Source organism: Phaseolus vulgaris, chromosome 1, assembly GCF_051622355.1.
Source record: "Phaseolus vulgaris cultivar YP4 chromosome 1, ASM5162235v1, whole genome shotgun sequence".
NCBI lineage: Eukaryota > Viridiplantae > Streptophyta > Magnoliopsida > Fabales > Fabaceae > Phaseolus > Phaseolus vulgaris.
The window spans coordinates 48,087,569-48,100,754 of record NC_143498.1 but is presented as its reverse complement, the minus strand read 5'-3'; the positions used below and the strand labels follow the sequence as shown (position 1 = coordinate 48,100,754).

General features: G+C 36.4%; 1 protein-coding gene across 2 annotated transcripts; it reads left to right on the top strand.

Moving 5' to 3' along the window:
* Positions 1-1,441: 1,441 nt before the first annotated feature.
* Positions 1,442-12,994, top strand: LOC137814523 (pyruvate kinase 1, cytosolic). 2 transcript variants are annotated; one of them, XM_068617308.1, is made up of 17 exons: positions 1,476-1,737; positions 1,849-1,945; positions 2,067-2,164; positions 2,446-2,601; positions 3,158-3,235; positions 3,443-3,574; positions 3,694-3,774; positions 3,905-3,976; positions 4,085-4,174; positions 4,964-5,108; positions 6,442-6,530; positions 7,614-7,709; positions 7,930-7,997; positions 8,168-8,267; positions 11,723-11,767; positions 12,114-12,173; positions 12,517-12,994. In XM_068617308.1, the coding sequence occupies exons 1-17, from the start codon at positions 1,669-1,671 to the stop codon at positions 12,667-12,669; spliced, it is 1,629 nt and encodes a 542-aa protein (XP_068473409.1). In that variant the 5' UTR covers positions 1,476-1,668; the 3' UTR covers positions 12,670-12,994. The 2 variants fall into 2 exon arrangements, with proteins under 2 accessions (XP_068473410.1, XP_068473409.1); XM_068617309.1 differs by lacking the exon at positions 11,723-11,767 and having other exon boundaries at positions 1,442-1,737.
* The last annotated feature ends 192 nt before the right edge of the window (positions 12,995-13,186 follow it).

Below are 13,186 nucleotides of genomic sequence, written 5' to 3'. Positions count from 1 at the left end.
AACAGTTGATAATCGATTATGGTCGTGACTTAATCAGTTATCTTAGAATTTTTAACAAGCATAATAATTATGGAAGCTTTGTTATTTTGACTTTCAGATTAATCAATTTTGAAATCATTTTGGTTTTAGACGGTAAAATAATTCATTTTTTGACTTCTAGATTATACCATTTGAAGTTTTAAAATGAATTTCAAATTATATAATATAAAAGAAATTATGAAAAAAATAAAAAATTCAGATAATGTAATTTAATAGTATAGTAAATAACGATGAAAGGCTTTAGAAAAGTTCTACGTGATTTTCTTTTACTTGCTAAAAATCTATATAAATAGTCTAGAAAGTATATATAACTGACCAAATAAACAATCCTTTAACTAATGTGAAATACAGAACAGATTCCGCATATTACCAATAAAAATCAATTTACTAATCACTTGAATTAAATTTAAACTAACATATATTTGTATATTTTAGTTTATATTATTAATATTAATAATGCTTTATTCATTAAAATATCAAAAGTCTACCAAAATCATACATACTTAACAAAAATTAAAGTGATAATGAAAAAACATTTAAGAGACTAAATTAACAATACATTTCCAATAATTTTCTTTATAAATTTCATTATAATTACAAAATCAGGAGTCTCAGCAAGCTCTTTATAAATGGAGTATATATCTAACTTAAAAAATATGGTGATTCTAGAAAAGTTAACTAGATATGAAAAAAATAGTGTAATATTGAGATAGCTGAGCAATGTTTTCAAAATATACATTCTGAGAAAACATTGTCATAGTTTTTATGAGATTTTTTTTAATAGAATGGACAGATCGAAACAATAAATAAGTAACAAATGAAATTTTTATCAGATTAATTTTAGGTTTGACTCTTTACAAAATTAAGTTTCTAACAATAAATCAAAGTCCCAAGATAAAAGTAAATTAAGTCATGAGTGGTAAACACCACCCACAGAATTTGACATTTGACTAAGAAATTAGATGGGCCCTGCAATTCAGGGTGCCACTGTAAAAAGCTGGGTCTTAAATTTTTTTATCCAATCAAAGCTACTTAAATAAAGTGAAATGTTCATTAAGATTTTCTAGGTAAAAAATGTCAGAAGTGTTATTTTTTTAACAAAAAATTAAGCACTCTGCATTTGTTAGAAAAAATAATTAATGCTTTGTTTGAATTTAATTTTATACTATCTTATTTAATAAATAAAAATTGTAGCTTTAGTGCACACCTAACTTGAATACTGTGTGCTGATTCTTCCCATTCTTCACTCTATAGGGATGATCAAATAAATATTTAATTCAGATGGCAAAACAATAAATTTAAATAAATTTTATTTTTTTAATTGAAAATAACTAAATTTATAATAGACATGTAGATTTTTTAAATTATAATAATAAAGGAGAAAAATGTTTGCTGTAACAGTGGAGTTATCTTACACGGAATTTGGTTTTACAATAGGTCATCATCATCTTTTTCTTCCTTGGACTAAGTACAAACAATTTCTCCGCACAGAAAGAGCTAAAAACAAAAAGTGTTTTAAAAAGAGCATTATAAGAGTGCAAGCATAATCGCAAACTCCTTGTGCTCATATACTTCTTCATCAACTCTTCTTCTTCTCTCTGACTCTGTGTGCGTGGAAAAGAAGCGAGGATGCATTCCGGTCACTTACTTCTCGAGGAACCCATTCGTATGGTTTCCATCCTCAAACCATCCAAGGCCGTCAGTAACTTCTTCTTCTTCTTCATCTTGTTCTTGTTCTTCTTATTATTATTCTTGTTCCTCAACGCTCTTTTCTTTTGTTTGTTTTTTATATTTATTTTGCATTTTCAGAGTTTCTTTCCCGCAATGACGAAGATCGTTGGTACGCTCGGTCCCAAATCTCGATCGGTCGAGGTTATTTCTTCTTGCCTTAAAGCTGGAATGTCAGGTATATATTTCTCTTCCTTTTGCTTCATTGTTGTTCTGATATTTCTCTCATTTTTCTGATTCTCCACCGTTTGTGAAACGCTTATTTGATGTTGGATGATTTTTCTCCTTTTCTGCTGTAGTGGCTCGTTTCGACTTCTCTTGGTGCGATCCTGAATATCACCAAGAGACTTTGGAGAATTTGAAAACTTCTATCAAATCTACTAAGAAACTCTGTGCTGTGAGTTTTTCTTTTTCATTATTTTTTACTTAATATCGTTTTTTGGTTCAAACATTCTCAAAAAGAATTGATTGCTTAGGTTAGAAGCTACCCATGAAACCCTTGTGTTTCACATCTTTGTTGTCCGTTTCGTTGGGATTAAGGTTTTTCTGAGTGCGTGAGGAATATCTTTTTTTGACCCTCAAATTTATTCATGCATGCATTGTTATTGTTTAGGTTTCTTGTTGAATTTGTTAATGTAATGGAAAAGGTGCTGAGTGTTGTGGTTACTCTGTTAACAGGTAATGCTGGACACGGTGGGAGCAGAGATGCAGGTTGTTAACAAAAGTGAGAAATCTATCTCGCTGCAGGCTGAGGCTCAGGTAGTTCTGACTCCTGACCGGGGACAAGAAGCATCTTCACAGATACTGCCTATCAATTATGATGGACTGGCAAAGGTTCATTAAACTTTTCATCCTTGTCGTGATATTCTTTGATTGACTTACTATTGGAAAGTGTCTTGGTTCTGATCACCCCTAGCCCCCTTAATGTTGGCCTCTTTGGGGATTTCCTAATTGCAGTCTCAAGGCTGGTGGTTTAGTTCTACATGGCTAGTGATAAGATCAAAATAATATAATATAAGTGGAAAACAACTATCATCTTGCAAGTTGTTTGTGAGATTGAATTAGGATTTTAATACTTACTTTTCATGTACATATTTTCTCCGAATTAACCTGAGCGGTTTAGTCTAGTCATTTATACTCTTCATGCATGTGATTGTACTTGGTTTGGAGTCTATTGCACCTTCATGGCACTGCTTAGCAATTTTGCTCTTGCTTATGGTGTTAGAACTTATTAGTGGTAAATTCCATTTGCATGATTTTTCCTTGGAGGGCCCTTGCTGAAATTGTAATTTGTTACTCTCTTCAATACATAATTAAGACTCATTTCATTTTTTTCCCAATGCAATGCTTGAATTGGTTTAAACCCTAATCTTATTTGGATTGTTCACAGTCAATGAAGAAGGGAGACACAATTTTTGTTGGTCAATACTTGTTCACGGGAAGTGAAACTACTTCTGTTTGGCTAGAGGTATGAGTTGGGTACATAAGACAAAATGTATTCTAATAAGCTCCTTTTTGTCATTTGTCTCAGTCTATATTGTGATTTTTTTTTCATATAGTTGACGTTAAAACTTTGTTGATGTTATCAAAATCTATGGCAATGGCATAGGCTGACATAAGTAGGAATAGTTGAAGTCCTACATGCATGTTGAGTAGTTATGCTGAAATTATGCAGGTGTCCGAAGTTACAGGTCAGGACGTTGTTTGTACTATAAAGAATTCAGCAACATTAGCAGGGTCATTGTTCACTTTGCATGCCTCTCAGGTTCATATTGATTTGCCTACCCTCACTGATAAAGACAAGGAGGTAATTTCTACTTTTACTTGCATGTTTAAATGAGTCACTTATCATCAAATATGTATAGTTTGTATGTGCCTAAATATAGGGTTTTTTAAAAATTTTGGGCTATTATTTTTTCCTTGTAGGTTATAAGCACCTGGGGAGTAAAAAACAAAATTGATTTTCTGTCATTGTCATATACTAGGCATGCTGAAGATGTTCGCCAGGTAACTTGTCTAGTCTTCCACATTCTTTACTTTGTTTAGTTTTTTGGAGTTCATAATTGGCCATTTAATTTATTTTTCTAGAGCTATTTCAGGTTTTCTATTAAAAAACTGTTGTGTGCTTGAAATGCAGGCCCGTGAATTCCTTTCTAAGTTAGGAGATCTAAGCCAGACTCATATATTTGCAAAGATTGAAAATATTGAGGTGAACTGCATTTTTTCATAATTCACTGGACAATTTAGTTTTTATGTAAATTAAATTCCTGTCAGTGTTCTGATTCAACAGCATATGCACACCTGTATTGTTTTTTAGGGATTGACCCATTTTGATGAAATTCTACAAGAAGCAGATGGTATTATTCTTTCCCGTGGGAATTTGGGCATTGATCTTCCCCCGGAGAAGGTTAGATTCTTTGATAAACGAATCTTATTTGTAGACTGGAGGGCTCTACTTGTGTATGTCAAGAAAGTATTTATTACTTCAAATATTATAGATTTGTTTTCATAATGAATTGAAATAAGTATATGCTTCAATAGGTTTTAGTAAGAGCTGATACTGGACAAAATAGTTCCTATTTTACTTTATGTTCTTGCTCTCTTTTGAAATGATTTTTTTATTTAAATGCTTGAATCAATTTTTTCTTGCCTAGATCATCTGGTCCACTTTTTTTTTAATGGATGGGGTTGGCACTTGGTGGTTCAAATAAGTTTTAGCTAGTAGGTTGATATCCTAAGTATGGAGTCTTTTATATTATATTTGATTGTGAAATTATGAATTTCCCCGAGTACCTTTTTACTAATAACTTGACTAGTTTTTTTTTTTCAAAACAACATAGTTTACCAAGCTTGTGCAAATGTTCCAAATGTCCGTTTTTGAACCACTATACATGACTGGTGTTGTGAGTCTTCATCTGTTTATAAGTGTAAATAAATGTACCAATAGTCATTGAGTGAGTATGGTTTGCTGTTAAAACCACAAATTTCGAGCAAAGAAATAAATGAGACTTTTGCTGAGCGAGGGAATATATCATCTAGAGTGGAATTGGATGTTTGACCTGAGTCAGTTGTATTGAATTGATACTTAATTTCAATGTCCGTATTGTCAATCATAATTGTCTCCATAAAGTGAAACCTAATCATTTATAGACTGACCATTGCAGAGGTGTTAATCAACTACTATTTGCTTCTGTAGGTATTTTTCTTTCAAAAATCTGCCCTTTACAAGTGTAATATGGCTGGGAAACCTGCTGTGCTTACACGCGTTGTGGATAGCATGACTGACAACTTAAGACCAACTCGTGCAGAAGCCACTGATGTTGCCAATGCTGTTTTAGATGGTAAGTTACCTGTCACATGATCCCACTAGTCAGGGTGGTGGTGACTACTAGGATGTCCTGGAATTTTTATCTTGTTAAGTTTATATTTATATCATGATGAAATATATTTAATCCCCAAAAGTTCTGATTTTTAGTAGACATTTGAGGTGCAATGGTCTAGAATATTGTAGATTTAAGAATTTGGTAATTAAGGTGATTTACATTGAATTTTCTAGGTATTGTAAAATAGTGAAATTCAACCAACGACAGGACTTGTAAATATGAGAAATGGTCCAGTAAACTGTTGTGCTTGTGTGAGAAGGGAAGGTAAGCGAGTTTTAGATGGTAAGTTACCTGTCACATGATCCCACTAGTCAGGGTGGTGGTGACTACTAGGATGTCCTGGAATTTTTATCTTGTTAAGTTTATATTTATATCATGATGAAATATATTTAATCCCCAAAAGTTCTGATTTTTAGTAGACATTTGAGGTGCAATGGTCTAGAATATTGTAGATTTAAGAATTTGGTAATTAAGGTGATTTACATTGAATTTTCTAGGTATTGTAAAATAGTGAAATTCAACCAACGACAGGACTTGTAAATATGAGAAATGGTCCAGTAAACTGTTGTGCTTGTGTGAGAAGGGAAGGTAAGCGAGTTAAGAAGTTGAAATGGCCATATCTTCTGTGATAAGCAGAAAACAAAGTGTGATGGGGGCTCAATGTTGTTAAATAACCATTTGCTGCCATTACACCATAACATGGTGTTTTTGGTTGGTGAATGGAGGTTCGTAATGGGAGCTCCTTAGGCCACAATGGCATGTTTATATGATGAAATTTTGGTGTTCCACCATCCACCATTGATAACCCTGATGGGCTACCAGGAGAGGAGAGTGTTCATATGGAGAGAGGAAGTTATGGCACTATTTTATTATTGTACACAATGATACTGGATTCTTTTTCCCCACATTTCACTGATGTCATTTATCTCCCCATTAGTTCCTATCTATGTGCTTGAGCCTTGAAGTTGTCTACGGAGTCATCAACATTGATTTGCATGGTAACTTGAAACCTTCTGTAAATGACTATCGACTTGATGTATTGCTATCTTCATTTTCAGATTTAGGCCTGCTTCAATAATTTAGTCATTCTTTCATTGGTGACTATATATAGCTGTGCATCTTGCTGTGCTTTTGATATTTGTTTGTGTTACCCAACTTCAAAATCTCTATCCCTTGATTTTTTCCCCCTCATTTTGACCTTTCACATTGAGTTTTTTTGTTGTTTGCTCTGCATGTTTTTCTCAGAATCATTTATTGGATATTTGTTGAACTGTTATTAACATGTATACAGGGAGTGATGCAATACTTCTAGGTGCCGAGACTTTACGTGGGTTATACCCTGTTGAAACTATTTCTACAGTTGGCAAAATTTGTGCAGAAGTAAGTGCACTTGATTGCTCTTTAATTTCATTTGATACTTCAAATTTGTTTTAGTATGTTAGTATTGTATTTTATGGAACATTTCTGATGAAATTCTTCTGTGTATTGAGAAGCCTGTTGCCTAAATAATTTGGAATTGGAATATTAGTGTTGTGGTTTGACAACTTCACTATTTCAAGCATTTCTGATTTTGCAATTGTATGGTTGGGGGGTTCCTATGCTGCATCTAGTTTTTGCTCAAGACATTCAGACAGGCTTAGGGAACTTCTGTATTAGACTTATTATCATTGATATAACCAAATATCTCAGTTGTTTAACTAAAAATTGCTTTTAATCTTTTGGTTGTATAGTAGTTACTCTGTAATAGGATAATTCTCTCTTGCTCGATCTAGTATTTATTGCTTTTATTACCATTTTTTACATGTGTGCATACTTTATGGCTGAAGATAATATTAAATAAAAGTAAATTTTTATCTTCTGGAGTTAGTGTAACCAGATGAAGATACTATATTCTGAATGACCTGAGATAAGCCAGATATCTAATTTCTTTTTATCTTTCCATGTTCATCCATTTCTCATGAAAAACAAGCTAAGTGAAACTAAAACCTGAGAGTGGCTTGATAAGAACATTGACTGCAAGAAATGTTTTAATTTTTTCATTTCTTTTATTGTATGATTTATTTGTGATAAAAATTGCTACGAGTATGAAAGTCTGGCAATTACGTTATTCTCATCACTTTTCTTTATCTGAATATCATTTTCTCTCTAATTTTATGTACTATTTTATCTCCGAAGTTTCATCTAAATAGATGAAGATACTATTGACTTCATTTAGATAAAACTTGCTAAGAAATGATGGAAACTACGTTGTTCTCACAAATTTTCTTTTTCTGAATTCCAATTTCTCCTAGCCTTTTTTCTTTCTATCTTATAGTGGTTTTAAAGAATATCTTTGTATAATACTGTGGCATTAGTTTTTTGAATGTCAATCCTTTGTTGAGAGAGTTGATTTGACTCATTAAATAGTCTCCTGTTTGAAATGTCACTCAAAATGCTGGCTGAGATTTCCACCTTCTATTTCAGGCTGAGAAAGTTTTTAATCAAGACCGTTATTTTAAGAGAACTGTCAAATATGTTGGAGAACCCATGTCCCACTTGGAATCTATTGCCTCCTCTGCGGTACTTTCATTTCAATCTTTCCTCTTATTTATTTTATGTGGCTCCTAGTGCATGGAATGGTGAGAGGTAGCCTTGTGCTGTGGGCCAGTTTTAGTTTCTTCTTGCTAGTGATTGCCTGTCTACATTGAAAACATATAGTTTGTCTACGAATCTTGCTTTCTTGTCTTAGTGGTTGGTTCCATTTCATCTTTTAAACTTATATGCAAATTATACTTTTTAGGTACGAGCAGCTATTAAGGTGAAGGCTTCTGTTATTATTTGCTTCACTTCATCTGGAAGAGCCGCAAGGTACTGTCTCAATGAATAATTTGTTGTGAATGTTCATATAATATCTAGGAGAGATAAACTACCCAACTTCTAAATTGGATTCAATATTCAAGTAATGTCCGATACAATTTTTCTTCCCTGTGTACTTGTGTCTTTGAGGCTTTTCTAATAGGGTTTCTTGCACTTTTTAGATTGATAGCAAAATATAGGCCAACCATGCCAGTTCTCTCTGTTGTGATCCCCCGACTCAAGACAAATCAGCTGAAATGGAGCTTTAGCGGAGCTTTTGAGGTTAGATCTTTTATGTTGTTTGCATCTTATCCTCTGTTAGGTGTACGTGGATTGCACGGACACCCCTGTCTTTTTTTTACAGTCTGGATTATATTATTGATATGATTTTCGGTAAGGGTGGACACAAAATCCAATCCATAATTATCTATATTTATATTAGTTTTAATCTATTTAAATGAATTTATTTCAAATTCAAATTCATATTTTTGGATTTTAAATCCAATCCATGGATATGGATTAGATATAGATTGGATACCTTTTTAGATTATCCAAATTGTATTTTGGGATGGATTTTGACTTGGCCATATCCAAGTTAAGCAAAGACAATTTAGACGATGTCAAGTCGAGCGGACCCGAGTCTATGTCGAGTTAGATGGATGACTCAGAATTATTTAGGATGAGTTGTTCTAGACTAGATGATTGGCAACAGTGAACCCCCTTTACCCTTCCATAGTAACTCAAAAACTGACCTTTATGAACCAGAGTTGGTTTTGAAACCTTATCATTTCTAATTTAAATTTGTTGTCGCACATGATTTTAGTCGATTCATCAATGTCTTGAAACTATCCTAATTTTTTTACGCTCTAAACAAATTTCACTTTATTCTACAACCCATTTTATTTTTAATTTATATTTTGATTAAATAACTTAATTTAATATATTATTATCTTTCCATATCTTAGGAGGAAGCGACAATAGTAATCATGAACGCTACCACAAACTTTAATCATCGCATTAGTCCTAATTACCTTTCAGGGACTTATAATAACACCGCAACACTTTTCCTCAATCCCTCACTCTCTCCAATCATGCCACGTTTTCCTTCTCAATCCCAAATCCCAAATCTGAAATCTGAATTCCACCCTTCTTTTCAAATTAAAAACAGCAGCATAAGCATTCTTGTCCCCTTCCCACACCATAACATGAAACACCCTTCTTCCATAAACCTGTCACTGGCATTGGCCTTCCTCTATGTTGCAGATGCTGCATGGCAAAATGATACACTCGCCCTAACCCAATTCCGCCTCCAAACCGACACCCACGGCAACCTTCTCTCCAACTGGACTGGAGCGGACGCCTCTTCCGCCGCGTGGCTCGGAGTGGAGTGCTCCCCATATGGCAGAGTGGTGGGCCTCTCCCCCCCTTCCCTTAACCTCCGTGGCCCAATTGATTCCCTTTCCCCACTTCTCTACCTCCGCTTCCTCGACCTCCACGAAAACCGCTTAAACGGTACCGTTTCCCCTCTCTTAAATTGCACTGGCCGGGCCGATGTCGAGTCGATTGGGCCCGGGCCAATGTTGAGCTGATCGGGTCTGAGTTGATGTCAAGCTGAATGGGACCGGGTCGATGTTGAGTGGAGTGGGCCCGAGTCGATTAGGCCCTAGCCAATGTCGAGCCGAACGACCCAATATCGAGTCGATTAGACTCAAACCAATGTCAAGCCGAGTTGGCTCGAGCAAATGTCGAGTCTCCCGGGCTCGGGCTGATGTCGAGCCGAACGGGCCCGAGTTGATGTCGAGCCAAGCGGGCCTCGCCATTGTCGAGTCGTCCGGGCCCGGACCGATGTCGAGTTGTTCGGATTTGGGCCGATGTCGAGTGGACGGGCACGGGTCAATGTCGAGTCGATTAAGCCTTGGCTAATGTCGGGCCAATGTAGAGTCGAACGGGCTCGGGTCAATGTCGAATCATCCAGCCCCGGGCCATTGTCGAGTCGTCCGGGCCCGAGCTCATGTTGAATCTTTTGAGCTCGGGTCGATGTCGAGTCGTCCGGGCCCAGACCATTGCCAAGTCGTCCGAGCTCGAGCCAATGTCGAGTCGTCTGAACCTGGGTCAATGTCGAGCTGAACAGGCCCGAGCCGATGTTGAGTGGAGCGGGCATGGGTCTATGTCGAGTCGATTGGCCCTGGCCAATGTCGAGCCAAGCGGGCTTGGGCCGATGTCGTGTCGTCCGGGCTTGAGCCAATGTCGAGTGGAGCAGCCTGGGTCGATGCCGAGTCAATTGGGCCCTAGCTAATGTCGAGCCGAGCTGGCCTGGGCTGATGTCAAGTCGAGCAGGCCCGGGTCTATGTCAAGTTGATTGGAGTTGGCCAATGTCGAGTCCAACGGGTTCGGGCCGATGTCAAGTCGAGGATGCCAGAGACGATGTCGAGTCGTTCGGACCCAGGCCATTGTCGATACGTCCAGGCTCGAGCCTTTGTCGAGTGGACGGGCCCGGATCGATGTCGAGTCGAGTGGGCTCGGGCCGATGTCGAATCATCCAGGCCCGGGCTATTGTCGAGTCGTCCGGGCCGATGTTGAATCATTCGGGCTCAGGCTGATGTCGAGTCGATTGGGCCCGGGTCATTGTCGAGTCGTCCGGACCGGTGTTGAATCTTTCGGGCTTAGGTCGATGTTGAGTCGATTGGCCCTGACCAAGTGGGCCCTTGTCGGTGTCGAGTCGTCCAGGCTTGAGCCAATGTCGAGTGGAGCAGGCTCGAGTTGATGTCGAGTCAATCAGGTCCAGGCTAATGTCGAGTTGTCCGGGCTTGAGTCAAAGTTGAGTCGATTGGGCCCTGGCTAATGTTGAGCCGAGCTGGCCCAGGCTGATGTCGAGTTGAACGGGCTCGGGCTGATGTCAAATTATCCAGGCCCTGGCCATTGTCGAGTTGTCTGGGTCTGGGCTGATGTCGAGTCGTCCGTGTCCGGGCTTGTTGAACCGAGTTGGTCCGTGTTAAGGTTGAGTCGGTTTAGGCCCGATTCGAGTCAAATTAGTCTTTGTCCATATCAAAATGGATTTAATGTAATTAACAAAATGGATTTAATCTAATTAACAAAATAAATTGAATCTAGATTTAATCCACTTTAAATGGATTTAAAAAAAATTCATTTAAATTTGATCTAGTTAAAAAATAAAGATTTTAAATCCAATCCATTTATTTGGATTTAGATTGAATATAGATTGGATGCATGACCACCCTAATTTTCGGTATAGCTTTTCTAAACTATATTACTTTTTTTAAGGATATTATTTGCTAAGATAATTTGAATTAGGACATATCTTTTGAAGTAAAAAACACCATAACGCTAATGATTAATGAATAACATTTTTGTTAAATATCGTGTCCATATAATCTTACATTTATCCAAAATCATTTTTTGCTCTATTGAAATGTATTAAAATTGTTAAGAAAACGAAAAACATCCATTACATTGCAAAACTTTTTTTTGTTTAACTTTTCTGAATTTATTCGTGCATGAATTGCATAAAATTAGTTATTTTTTAATTAATGTGTTGTTGATCCAAATCATTTTCTGTAAGAAACTATTGAGTGGCGGCGATAGGTTATCGAATAAAGAGATCACCAGGCATTAGTTGACCCCCCAGATTAATATATGAATACTTCTAATTAACTTTGTAGCTTTTAAATAAATCATTTCTTTTATGCTTTGCTCATTTTATTCCCGGCCCTTTCCAGGATCAACTGCCAACTCATTTGTGGGAAAGCCTATTTACAATTAATGTAATTAATATACTTCTCCTTATATATATATTTATTATTTTTGCAATCTTGTTTTTATGTCAAATATTCTCGACTTTTTATGTACTAGACATTGTTTACATATCATTTAGTAAACTATCTAATCTTACTCCAGTTTTCTCAGCCGTAATTAATTGTACCGTATCCTCTGTAATGGAAATACGCCATAAACAGTACGTACTGACTTACTTTGGAAGATGATGCTGTATCGGCCTGCATTTGGTCACAGTTGTTCCGTATAATGATTAGAAGCATGCATTTACCAGGATTTATAGTGTCATGTTGAAATATCTTGTTTACCAACTTATAATTCAATTTGTTGGCACAGGCTAGGCAATCGCTTGTTGTAAGAGGTCTCTTTCCCATACTTGCCGATCCTCGACATCCAGTAAGTCAATCTTTATCCGCATTATTGTTATGCATTGTTCTTTTGGGGGAAGGAAATGACTACTGAATTTTGATCAAGCTTAAAAGTAGCTAGACTATCGGGGTTGGGTACTGTTTATCTGTTCCGCTTCAATTCATCGTGACTCCTGAGCTCCTTGAGTCCTTGTATTTCCTTTAGGGAGATCTAGAAATGAGTTTTATATTTTTCTGTAGTAATCACCGTCATGGCTACAGTGTGAAACGTAAGCTACAGTTTGCTTGACTAGTATACATGCTGCTTTACAATGATTCCATCACTTAATGATCGGAGACTTACCAGACTTGATCTAATACTCTGCCTGCAGGCCGATTCAACTAGTGCCTCAAACGAATCTATTCTAAAGGTTGCCCTTGATCATGGAAAAGCAGCAGGAGTTATAAAGTCGCACGATCGTGTAGTTGTTTGCCAGAAAGTTGGTGATTCATCTGTGGTTAAGATTATCGAGCTTGAAGATTAAGTGATGCATTAATCTAACTACAGTTTAGGCTTTTGTTTTTTGGTCTACAAGTTTTTGGCAGTAGCAGATCATTCAGCTACCACTTTTTGAGGTTATCTCCACCGGGTTTGGTGACTAGTTTATATTTTGTGATTGAAACTGAATGTTAGAATAGTTATATTATAGGCTGTCAGTTAAAAATCAGAGGAAATATGCCCTGATGCCAATTTTTTCAGAGTAGTGCTTATACTGTATCAGCAGTGTAAGTCTAATCATGAACAAGAGTGTGATATGCTATGTGTCATACGGACCAAACAATTCGTGATTGACCCTATTTTACCTTTTATATTGATCTGAGTTACTGAACTTGTCTATATATAAGACGAAGTAATAACTTGTTGACACGCAAAGCCGCGCTTATCTCAAGGTTTATCAAAACAAGATATAATCCATATTGGATTTATACTAGTTCAACTCTCTGCATTCACTTTGCACCAAAAAGCAATGGTTGTGATTCTGAAGCATAAATTAATCAGGT

Bases quoted from the DNA above. Each gene is read 5' to 3' on its own strand.
- LOC137814523 (XM_068617308.1), top strand. From the start codon at position 1,669: ATGCATTCCGGTCACTTACTTCTCGAGGAACCCATTCGTATGGTTTCC. The intron at 1,946-2,066 runs GTATATATTTCT...TTTCTGCTGTAG, and splicing joins CCTTAAAGCTGGAATGTCAG to TGGCTCGTTTCGACTTCTCT. The intron at 5,109-6,441 runs GTAAGTTACCTG...ACATGTATACAG, and splicing joins TGCCAATGCTGTTTTAGATG to GGAGTGATGCAATACTTCTA.